This window comes from Mytilus californianus, unplaced genomic scaffold (genome assembly GCF_021869535.1).
Source record: "Mytilus californianus isolate M0D057914Y unplaced genomic scaffold, xbMytCali1.0.p SCAF_7, whole genome shotgun sequence".
Classification (NCBI taxonomy): domain Eukaryota; kingdom Metazoa; phylum Mollusca; class Bivalvia; order Mytilida; family Mytilidae; genus Mytilus; species Mytilus californianus.
The window spans coordinates 63,924,228-63,936,897 of record NW_026262723.1 but is presented as its reverse complement, the minus strand read 5'-3'; the positions used below and the strand labels follow the sequence as shown (position 1 = coordinate 63,936,897).

Below are 12,670 nucleotides of genomic sequence, written 5' to 3'. Positions count from 1 at the left end.
AAATGAAAATATCAAAACATGATGACCCGTGCTAGTCGAGTTTCAAGCTCTCAGCTGTACAATAACCCTTACAATAACTCTTTGATGAGTCCGTAAGAAATCTACTACAAGGCAAACCCCAACGTTTCAGCTATGCGTATATTTAATTTCTGAATTTAAGTACTAAAAATGTGATCGTATGTGTGAAATATCATGAAGAAGAAAGTATGACTGTTGAAACAACTCAGACTGAAAGGAGTCTGAGTACTGACCGTGTGAAATCCTCGTTATTTACCTTGGTCTTTAAAAAATCCAGTTGCAGTGGTTGGTTTGGGCGAGCCACAGACGTATTAAGCTCCATATTTTTTGTAAAATCCAAGACAGTCACAATCGCTGAAAAAAAGATTCCAATGCATTTTTTGGAGGAAATGTTTAATGAGCTTTTTATGACTATTAACACATTGACTATCACATACATTGATCAGATATAATCATATAGATCTATTACATGTATATAAATGATAAACTTTCCGACACTTCTCATCATGCATAGTCATGATTTTGTTTTGAGTCCCTACAAATATTGTTTTCATTCGGATCAAAAATAAAAATAAAATTACATTTTCTCATTTTAATTCCTGTTGAACAGGAAACTAAAATTTTACTAATTTTATCATCAATTTGCTTACCATGTAGAATAAACAATTATGATGACAGGATTTAAAACAAAAATTGTTCTGAATCGATGTTTAAATCAGTTTAATACCAACGGTAAGAGAAATACGGGGAAACAATTCGTTCATTCGATCACATGTGAAGCTTTGATAAAACCAAAAGGGATATGAATAAAAGGATATGTGGGGTATATGTCAAAAAGTCAGCAACCCAAGTGAGTTTGCATAAGAAATCAATTCATACTGCTTAGAACAGTAAAATATAATATGTAACTAGTTTGAGTGAGTCACTGACGTATTAAGCCCCATACAAGCAAAAAGTTATAATGAATACACAGACAGAATATTAAAGAACAAAGACAATTAACAACGGCTCTGTTAAGGGCCATAACAAGTTATTTAAAAAAGGGTGAAAATTGTTGTCACATTGTTACAACTTACTGAAAGACGATGAGGTAATTTTTCTCTATTTCCTCGTCTGTCATTTTTAAGTCTTTTTTTCTATTTCTACTTGAACGAAAAGCTTTAACGTAGGTAGGACGTGCTGTTTTACAACATATAGGATTAATACACCTTATCGCTATTTAGTCCAACCCGGAAAGAACCGTCACTTAGACAACTTCTTGTTTGGGTCAAGCGTCGCCAAAACAAAGGTCATCAGTAACGAGCTGAGGGAGAAAGCGAACATTTTGAAACTTTTGATAGATTATGATCCACTTTTTTAAAACACAAATTTAAATCATAAAAATGCTTTGTTTAAAGTGTTTACGATGGTTAAAAAATGTCTCGTTGAAAAGTTTTATGCAAAAACATTGTTAAAACAGGGCCCCAGATAGGTTCAACTGGATGAAAAAGTTGTGTAATTTCAGAACTTATCCGGATTGGAATAAATAGCGATAAGGTGTATTGCCACTGCTCTCTAATTTTTATATGATATAACCATTTTTCAGCAATCAGTGCAAACAGCAAATTTTGGAGTAACATAATGTTAACATTTCTGGAAAAGATATAAGGGCAGTAGCAGCTAAGAACTTATCCCGTTGCCACAAGAAATAATTAAGATTCACTCACGTCAGGTGATAAGGACTGGCAAATCTTTACTAAGCTTTAACTTCATAATGCTAGTGCTACACAATATTATTCTAAAATCGAGGAATCATTCCACGGTAACAAGGTATTGATACGGTAAACAGTTCACAAACGTTGTACAAAATTTTGTTTGTTTGTCTTTAGAAACCATGATACTAAAAGGTCATTTCCTTGCATTGTTGATTCGTTGCTTTTGGTATTTATTTACTTCAGCTCTGGACTTTAGTGGAAGTATTTGAACACAGGACATTTTTGAGCCCCACTACCACCTCCCTGTAATTTTATCGTATATATACATTGTATATAATTATACCAATATGCCATATATAACCAGATTATATAATTTTTTTCCTATAAATGTGCCTCTCAAATTTAAAATCTAAACGTCCAGTCAGAATGTGAACGTTAAATAATATGCCTAATGCAAAGACGGTGTCACGTACTCTGTACGTTACAAACCTTGCAACAAACCTTTGATGGGCCCATAGGTGGCCTGAAGCAAACATCTGGCCTTGTCCGGCATACCATTGCTTTCCAGTGCCTATCCGAGATTTCCCCCCATTATACTCCTGTATTCCCACCTAGCAGAACACCTATTGAAGTGATTATTAATATTTTTTGTCCTGAATATATGCATGTTGTCTGCTCTATGGTCAGGTTGTTGTCTCTTTGACACATTCCCCATTTCCATTCTCAATTTTATGACATAATCTCCACAGGACGTTTAGCAAGCAAATAATCAATCAATCTAAAAGTCTAAAGCCTAAACACCGACTGAAGAAAACTACTATCCCTATGGACATTTGTTTCAGTTAATTCTTAAAAATAAAATATCTCACTTGTTTGTTGGATTGCTGACTTTTATTTTATTTCTACAGATCATGGTGAACAAATGAGAATCTTTCATTAAACTGAACATTTTGATATAAAGAAAGATTAAAGATTGTTGAAACTGTGTAAGATAACTCTTCTCATAAAACATTTTGAAAGTACAATTTGTACACATAAATGAGACAACTCTCCATCCAAGTCACAATGTGTAAAAAGTAAACAATTCTAGGTCAAAGTACGGCCTTCAACACAAAGCCTTGGCTCACACCGAACAACAAGCTATAAAGGGTCCCAAAATGACTAGTGTAAAACAATAGGAAAACCAACGGTCTAATCTATATAAAAAACGAGAAACGAGAAAGACTTATGAACCACATCAACAAACGACAACCACTGAACAACAGGCTCCTGATTTAGGACAGGTACATACAAATGATGCGGGTTTAAACGTTTTAACAGGCGCCAACCTTCACCCTAACCTGAAACAGTAGTGTAACATTACAACATAAAAATATCAATTGAAATGACTTAACTCGATCAAAGAGACATATAAACAAAAACAGGTAAACATACACTGAACGAATGCATTTATAGTAACTGATTATCAGCTTATTGCGTAATTGTTATCTCAGCCATAAATTTCTATAGAATGGTAGATTCGTTCAATTCGACACCAACTGACCACATTATGTAATTTCCCTGATAAACTGTTAAACTCTAGAGAGTCCGGAGAGATAAGAATTACCACTTATTATCGTATATACATTTACTTTGTACAACTGTTAAGATGGCGTTTACTATTTTATTAGTTTTACTTAGTACATCGTTAATGGTTTCATGTGAGAGAAGACAAAAAGTCCTAACACTTGCAACTTTGGACACAAATAGTACACAAAGTAAGTTATTTATTATAAGCACTTGCTTTCTCTTTAAGTTCATACTTTCATGGGTGATTCGATAAACGTACTTACATATATACAAAAGGATGTTCGCTACTCTGCTTCAAAATAACAAGCTTTTTAAAAGACTGTTATAAATTGATAGTATATGAATAACGGAACCAGAAAAGCAGAAAAAATGAAAGGACCGGTCCTTGCTATTGAGATATAAGATATTGAAAAGTTGGCGGGAAATAGTTCTCCATAGGTTTTTGATACATAAACCACTGGCACCTTTTTCTTTCAAAAGGTATGACAAAATTACAAGAATTTTGTAAGATTTTAAAAAATGGTTTTAAAATTATATGTAATAAAATTATGAAAAGAAAAGTAGTGTTAGCGGGCATATTTTTTACTCCATGGATAAAACCAGAAAATTCCGAAAAAAAAGTAAAAAACAAAATCAAGGAACATCGTCAAATCTAAAATTCTACTCTCTATAATATTCTTTTGACATAAATCAAAAATCGTTCATTTTTTTTTATTGTAGCCTTTAATCAACTAATTGTTCTTTTAATTTATATTTAGAATTTGATACCTACGTGAGAAGAGAGATACTGTTTTATATACTTAGCAAAATAAATGAGACAAACTATGTCCAGCTTTCCTCTTCCAAAGAGTGTGAAACGAAGTTAAACAGCACTGGTGAACAGTGCCAACAATGCCTTGCTGGAGTTTGCCGAAAGTAAGTGGTATGATTTTACGTTTTATGAACAGGTAAGTTAGCCTGTACGTGTGTTGATATGTCTTTTATGAGCATTTAAGACCGTTAAAGTCTTCCCTGAGTTTTACACATTGAAAACAAAATCCGCTCATTCTTCCCCGAGTTTGACACATTGAAATAAAGTCCGCTCTCTCTTCCCTTCGTTTGACACATTGAAATAAAGTCCGCTCACTCTTACCCTGAGTTTGACAAATTGAAATAAACTCCGCTCACTCTTCTCCGAGTTTGTAACATTGAAATATGCACAGTTGTATTTGTTGGAGTAATTATTTGGATTTAGATAGATAACAAAATAAGAAGATGTAGTATTATTGCAAATGAGACAACAGTCCATCAGACACCAAATGATACAACAATCCACCAGAGACCAAATGACGAAAAACAAATATAGATAAACACACGGCCTTCAACAATAAGCAAAACACATGCCATAGGCTATAAACGGTCTCAACATGACAAAATGTACAGCAATTCAAACGAGAAAACCAACCGCCTAATTTATGGACAAAACAATAAGCGAAATATATTATAGACAGCAACCAACGACAATGATAATAACGTTCACTTACTCTTACCATATATATTGTACCATGTTATATATTTAATATAAAAAATGAGTTGATTGTACAATAAAAAACGAACTTTTATACTTTTTAGCAACGCGCAGATGTTATATTATCAAAATTCGATAAAACAGATTATGCCAACTATCTTTAAACCGATATTAGAAGTGAGTAATTTTGTGGACAAAATGGGGAAATCTCTTCCAGCTGCACTTGGATTATTAGGAGAAGAATCTGGATTGTTCCTTGAAGGTCTTGGTCAAATATCTTCTCACCTTGGTTCAGGTTTGACAGGCTTGCATGAATTTTCTGGAATTGCTTCCAATTTGCAGTCACTGGGGGGTAAATTAAAATCACTCTCAAAAGATGTTGTAACTGTTAACATTAACAAATTACCAGATTTTAGTAGTCAGGGAAGCATTTTAGAAACATTGGTACAGCTTGGAGCTCAGACTTTACTTGATCAAGTCAAAAGTGGATTTACGAGTATCGGTGATGCGTTAACAGATCTTGGTAACATAGTGGTTGGTGGTATTTCAGTGGCTGGAAATGCTGTAATAGATACCGGTAACACTATAGGGAACGCCTTTCATAGTGAGTATACACTTTATTAATAACGATCTAGAGCTATAATGATGATGATGATGTACAATGAATGGCTGTTTAACGTCCAGCGGCAAATTAAATGCATATTAGTATTTAAGACGAGAACATGTTGATGCAATATGAATATCCACCCTGCTTTGTACTAGACTGAAACGCTGAGTCGGATTTTTTAAATCAGCCGGATGACATGTCACCATACCCCGACACATTAATATGAGGCGGATGCACTACCACGAGACAATTTAACAGTGGAGGTTATCTAGAAATATACAAGATATTGATATAATTGTTTAAAAATTCATATTGTGTAATTGTTTATTTAAAGTTCCTGTTTTTACGAATAGAGTGATAATGGTAAACTCACAGTTATACAATACACTGAATACATTTAAGGCGATTTCTTCCATGCGTATTTGCTAGAATCCTCAAACTTGGTCAATGAAAAACATGTAATAATTTATCAAGGGGGAATCAGAATTTAAGGACAATACCATTGCCAAAAGAAGGAAGAAAAGACTTAAGAGACCAACAACATTCCAAACATTACTACACAGAAAACTGCAGATTGAGCCACATGAACCCTTAATAAATCGGGATGAACTACCCTGGAAAGCAGATCTTGCTTCATAAGTGGAGTGCATGGCGTCTTGATCAAATCTGAGGAAATAATAATTACATTTTGTGTATCAATTTGCACGGAAATGGGGAGGGGTTGTGGCTACGACAAATGTAACTTATCCGTACTCATGTGTGACAGAAATTTGCGTACAAGCAAGCCATAACGGTGGTTGTAAAAATTTCGAGATGACTTAAGTTTACCATTTATAATCATTGGTTCCATAGCGTCGTAGTAATCGCAACCTTTTATCAACCTTAGTTAGCTTTCTAGTAGTCGTGAGCACAATTTTATAGTGCTTTCCAAACTATGTGCTGTTTTATTTTCTTGTTTAAGCTACTTGACATCCGGTTGGTAGTTGGACTGTGCAGGTTTTTTTTTTATTGTGTGTTTCACTTTTACAGCTTCTGGTCTAGCTTGATAAACAAAGGTTGATGCTACGATCTATCATTATTTGCTGTTAAATTAAATTATTAAAGAAAAAAATATAAGAATTTTTTTTTTTTTTTTTTTATTTTAGTGATAATGATTTAAAAGAATTCTGAGAAGTTTTTTTTTTGTTGTTGTCGTACATTCTTTACAAATGCATATCTATTCTAGGAATATTTATTCACGAATATTTCACCAAATAAAAGAGAAACATTTTGGTAAAGTTTTTTAAGTTTAACATGCTAACGTTTAACACGCCGAATTAGTTTGCATAATTTTATTAAGCTTATTAAAATCTCTTTCGTAACCATTAACTGTTACATGTGCTTAACCGTTGACATATTCACGATAACATTTAAAGATTTCTTTTCTTTGATTAAAAAATTAGACATGGAAGTATGATTAAGCATGACTTTTTGCACGGTTCAAAGGAATACGACATCACACCTCAACTATCAAACTGAACTTTACTTTAAACTTTTAAACTTCGGAATCCAAATTTTCCTAAAAGCAGAATAAAAATAATCAGAAGGTGTCACAAAACTTCAAATGATTAAATCATCATGGTTCCTATTGTGCAATAACAAGATGTATAGTAATATTACTATATTGTAGCTTCGGTTAAATAGAGGGATAGGAAAATAGTCGAGGGTTTGTTTGTTATTATAAAACCATGTGAAGTTATGCATTAAACTTACACCCCAGTTCTATTGTTATACTTCATAGTTTCTATTTCTGAAACAAGTGTAAATTGAATAGATCTATTGTTACGAATAACAATGGATTTTGACCACAGGGTGTGACGAGCGGGGTTTCTGGAAACCCCTGCTTCTACATCCCGCAAACAAAGTCCATTGTTATTCGTAACAATAGAAATTGATTATGAACATAAGAAATTACTAATAGTGTTCACTACAAATTGTTTCATGATATTAAAAAAACACATTTTAGGAAATTCCAATAAACATCCATATGGAATACAAAAATAATCCTTCAAATACTTTTTTGCTTGAAGGTATTTTTTTTTATCCCAGTCATATGTCTCTATTCTAAAGCATTGATCTTTAAAAAAAAAATTGGGGTTCTAACTCCCGGACCCCCCTCCCCCGGTTACCCAGTGGCCGATCCGGGGTTGGGGGTTCCGCGGGTTGGACCCGACTTTTATTTAAAAAATTAATGCATTTGAATGGTTGTACCCCCCCCCCCCCCCCCTTTTTCTCTTGAGTTGGGAACCCCCGGCTGGATCAGCCCCTGCATGATTGCCCCTCAAAAAAGGGAGTTCCTCAATTTTAAATATTGTATGTTGAGCGTGTCTTGTAGTCGGGTTTCTAATGCTGACACACCTATTCCTTAGTATGTTCGAATATGAATGTTTGTTTATTCTCGAGATGAGGGAGGGAGGGCTTTTGTTTTATGATAACATCGTAAGATATAAAATACAGTTATGATTACCTTTATTAGACTGATACAGGTAAGTACTTTGGGTTATAATATTGCCTTTATCTTTAGTCTCTTCTACCAAATCCAACGCTTGCCACAAAATGTCGTCCGTCTTATACCCGTCCATATTGACAACTGTATACCAGGAGCATGATGTATTTTTATGTTTGTAATAAGAATACACGAAACAGTCAACCTTGACCTGCTGGTCCATATTAGCACATGGATTTAACGGTAATATGCAAAACAACTTTGACATTTGTAAAATATACTCACTTGTCAAAGTTTGAACGAAGATAACCAAAGAAAGGTTACTAGTGGGGTTTCATGTAACAAAAAAAAATATTCTTATAAATCATGGTTTGATATTATCAATAAATATGCTATCGTTTTTTTTTTTTTTTTCATTTAATAATCAATGTTAACAAATATAGGGTTTAGAATGGGGTGTAAGTTAGTTATACTACTCGGGATACGGTGTGTCTGGATAAGAAACCCCTCCGGCCTCCGGCCGACGGGGTTTCTTATCCAGACACACCTATCCCTCGGTGTATAACTATTACATATTTCTTACAAAGGTTTATACATGTAACTAGTCATGCTCAAAACGATTTCTCACAAGGGCTTACAACTTGTCATGCATAAAAAGTCTCCTTTACACAGTTTTCATCAAAAACATAAAAAAAAGGTAATACTTGTCACTGAAGGGCAATAACTCCAAAGGGGGTCGACTGATAATTTCAGCCATTAGACTTATTTGTAGATTTTTCAAGCTGCTCATTTTTGCCCATTAAGTTTATTTCTTTATACTATAGCCTTCGATATTATAGACATAGGCAAATCAAAAATCGTGAAAACCGTATTTGAAGGGCAATAACTCCTATTAGGAATAAACAGACGGGCATTTGACTTATTTTTGTTTGCTGTTTTAGATAAGAGAAAAACTCAAATTGCAAAAATGATCAGCAAGACACGATCTGCAAATGAGTAAAATGTGAGAAACCTTCAGTCGACTCTTTATCGAAATTATTGCCCTTAAATGATAAATGTGGACCATTTTTTATGTATTATATTGAAACCCATAATCGATAAACCAAAATATCATCAGCAAAACAAGATTTTGGCGCATACATTTTCATTGAACTAACAAATCCTTGTTGCGTTGTATCTGTTTAATGTAAAAATGAGCGTCTGGTTCAGTTTCTACATCTGTTAATCTCTGACGACTAATATAATTGTTCATTTGTTTTTTGTGTTGTTCTTACTGGCTTTGGATATCTTTTTCCTGGTAAAATGAAGAAGACACTGCGAATATCTTTGAAAAAAATCAAATGTATCCACATTGTACAACACATCTACATAATATAGAAGTTTTATGCTACTAACATTTATAAGTAACTGAAAAAGAAAGAACTCTTGATTGCAGTTGTTGTCATTTAGATCTTATGTGGAGATTTTTGTCGTAAACAAACAATTTCAATATTATAGTCTGTAAAAATAAGAAAAGAAAAACAAGTATATGGGTATCCATCCATGACACAAAATCAGTACATGCACAGCAAAAAACACACAAAAGGCAAAGGAACAGCGCTGTTATTGCCGACTTATTTAACAATTATCTTTTGATCTTATAGGTATATTTGGAAAGCGTTCTGTGTCTGTGGAGAAACGTGACTGTGACGACCAGTGTACGGTTTGTGGTAAAATTGATCGACTGTCACATGACACAATGACTATTCTAGCAATAGGTAATTACCTGTAATATACCGAATTAAGTCATGATCGCGCTAAAAATATTTGTAGATGTATGGCTGTAGCATTTAATAATTGTACCATCTGAAGGAAAAACATCCTTCTTTGCGGTAAATGTTGGACTGCCCTGGTTTGAAAATCAAAGTAAATATGTAAATGCGTTCGGAACAATTCTAAATTTCACTGCATGCGTTCAGAACAATTCTAAATTCACTACATCAGGAACGTCTGAAAAGTCGAGGATTATACATTCACGTAGAGCTATATGTTTTGATTAAAGAATGTCAACATAGAAGAATCAAAGGGTACTTAGGTCAACTTTGGTTAAGTGATTGAATCTTAAATTTATGAACATAATGTATTGACTGAGAAATTGCACTTATTCAATCATGGCCAGTTCAACCACACCACTTACAATGCCCGAATCAATTTCAGAATATGAACGAAACATATGTTTAGTATGAAAAAAGAGAATGTTGGGTACATGTACATGCCGATGAGAAAGTAATTAAAAAATACTTTAAGACTAAAAAAGACATTTGTCGAATGCAATACTTCCACCCAAAAAAGTTTAAAAAAAATAATTATAAACTGAACACTATAAAGGTTACTTAATATTGGTTGATCTATTCCAACGTAGTTGCATCAAAATTTTCATCAACTTCTTGGTCCCTTAAAAGTACCATCCCAAAAAATATGTCCACATTTTTTTACAGTTTGCGGAGAAGGTATAATATACAATCAACGAAATACCCTGGAGCATGTCAAATACTTACAAGGACTTTATATAAATACCATCCAAAGCCAACTCATAACAAAAGTAATTATGCTGTTTATCTTAATAATAATATGTGTTCTTTGATATATCAAATTTCATTAATTCATTGTTTCAGAAAGAAGTTTAAGGTTCAGAAGTTAATAATTTACAAACACCGTCTTCGGTTTGTAAGTTATATTTCTGATGAAGTATTCTGTGAACCAACCAGTTCCCATGTTCATCAAGCATATAGGATAAAAAAATAGAATAGAAAGAAATACAGCCTACCATGAAAACGTAGTGAAATATATCATAGCTTCAAGCTCATCATCATTTCGTTTTTATGGCGATCGTTTCACATTGCCCCCCCCCTTTTCTATATATTTTTGTGGGTTTTATTTTTATAAGGATATTTCACAACGACCCAATGTCCTAAAGTTCATCTATGTGTCTCTGTTTATGCTATCCTTTATTACAAATTTACAATAAAACATATATTATTAACGACTTGCTTCAACAGCAAAGGGTATTCTTAGTCTGAATACAATTCTTTTTATGGATATACTTGCAAAAATATTTGAAAAATTTCACGAGTGCAACAAAAAAAACGCGAAAAATCGCTCTTTAAATATTTCCACTATGGCATGGTATATAAACTACTTGGTCATCCTGCCTCTTAGGCGACCATGGTTTATACTATCATGCAATAAATAGATTTCATTATATTTGAATTTAAACAAATTGACTTGTCAAATTTTTTTTACATGCATGATAATTATTATGAATTTGTAATTACAGGTTGAGTACGACCCTTTATCAATTAAAACAGAGAACCGAATTGCTTTTTCCAAGGCATTTATGACATACAGTGTCCAGGGAAGTGTGGATAGATTTCAGACTGATATTGACTTTGAAATAAGTGATCTGAAGAAGACCGCAAAAGATGTCGCTAAACATATTTGGAAACTTATGAATTAAATAATTATATTTTGCTATTATTTATTGACTTGTTCCTAATAATCAAGCCTTTTACTATACATGTATATGTATATACTAGTTTATAAAGACACATATGCATATAAAACATATACACATTTAATTTGACTGTACTGAACATAGCAGATTATAGAATTTAAGTTAGACCTTGCATTTATTAACAGAAGTCGATACTACACCAGGCATCTGCATTCAAATAAAAAAAAAACTCCGATATACCATGTCTGTGTTCGTATACAACATATGTAGAACAATTTGTAACTTAGTGATTTATTAATTTTTACCCGGGAAAGGAGGGGCAGGTCATTTTGATAATGTGGCTTTGAAATCATTTTGATTCCATCAATGCAATTCCTCCGAAATGTTTTATCATCCCCTATACCTTGACCAAAATAAAGCATTGTCCCCTGTTTTTTTTGTTATGGCTATGATTAATGTTAACAAGGTAATTTAATATGTGTAACATCCCAGATTGTTATAAAATTAAAAGTTTTAGATCCAAAATGTATTTAATAACATAAACGGTACCAATTTTTCTGAATCCAGATGCGCATTTCGACAATCAATGTCTCTCTAGTACAAATGGTGCTTTGATGAGCAGTGCATGGTCATATGGTACTTAGATAATTTAATGATGCTCTAGTACAAATGGTGCTTTGATGAGCAGTGCATGGTCATATGGCACTTGCTCTAGTACAAATGGTGCTTTGATGAGCAGTACATGGTCATATGGCACTAATACTAATTTATGATGCTCTAGTACAAATGGTGCTTTGATGAGCAATGCATGGTCATATGGCACATGCTCTAGTACAAATGGTGCTTTGATGAGCAGTGCATGGTCATATGGCACTAATACTAATTTATGATGCTCTAGTACAAATGGTGCTTTGATGAGCAACGCATGGTCATATGGCAATTGCTCTAGTTCAAATGGTGCTTTGATGAGCAGTGCATGGTCATATGGCACTTAGATAATTTAATGATGCTTTAGTACGAATGGTGCTTTGATGAGCAGTACATGGTCATATGGCACTTAGATAATTTAATGATGCTCTAGTACAAATGGTGCTTTGATGAGCAGTGCATGGTCATATGGCACTTGCTCTAGTACAAATGGTGCTTTGATGAGCAGTGCATGGTCATATGGCACTAATACTAATTTATGATGCTCTAGTACAAATGGTGCTTTGATGAGCAATGCATGGTCATATGGCACTTGCTCTAGTACAAATGGTGCTTTGATGAGCAGTGCATGGTCATATGGCACTAATAA

The 12,670-nt window shown here is 33.5% G+C and overlaps 1 protein-coding gene across 2 annotated transcripts; it reads left to right on the top strand.

Annotated features, from left to right (window-relative positions):
- Positions 1-4,327: 4,327 nt before the first annotated feature.
- On the top strand, positions 4,328-11,398 carry LOC127707784 (uncharacterized). Of its 2 annotated transcripts, XM_052212550.1 has the most exons (4): positions 4,328-5,392; positions 9,524-9,637; positions 10,358-10,461; positions 11,197-11,398. In XM_052212550.1, the coding sequence occupies exons 1-4, from the start codon at positions 4,903-4,905 to the stop codon at positions 11,374-11,376; spliced, it is 888 nt and encodes a 295-aa protein (XP_052068510.1). In that variant the 5' UTR covers positions 4,328-4,902; the 3' UTR covers positions 11,377-11,398. The 2 variants fall into 2 exon arrangements, with proteins under 2 accessions (XP_052068510.1, XP_052068511.1); XM_052212551.1 differs by lacking the exon at positions 10,358-10,461.
- Positions 11,399-12,670: the final 1,272 nt, after the last annotated feature.

Bases quoted from the DNA above. Each gene is read 5' to 3' on its own strand.
- LOC127707784 (XM_052212550.1), top strand. From the start codon at position 4,903: ATGTTATATTATCAAAATTCGATAAAACAGATTATGCCAACTATCTTT. The intron at 5,393-9,523 runs GTGAGTATACAC...TTGATCTTATAG, and splicing joins TATAGGGAACGCCTTTCATA to GTATATTTGGAAAGCGTTCT. The intron at 9,638-10,357 runs GTAATTACCTGT...ATTTTTTTACAG, and splicing joins AATGACTATTCTAGCAATAG to TTTGCGGAGAAGGTATAATA.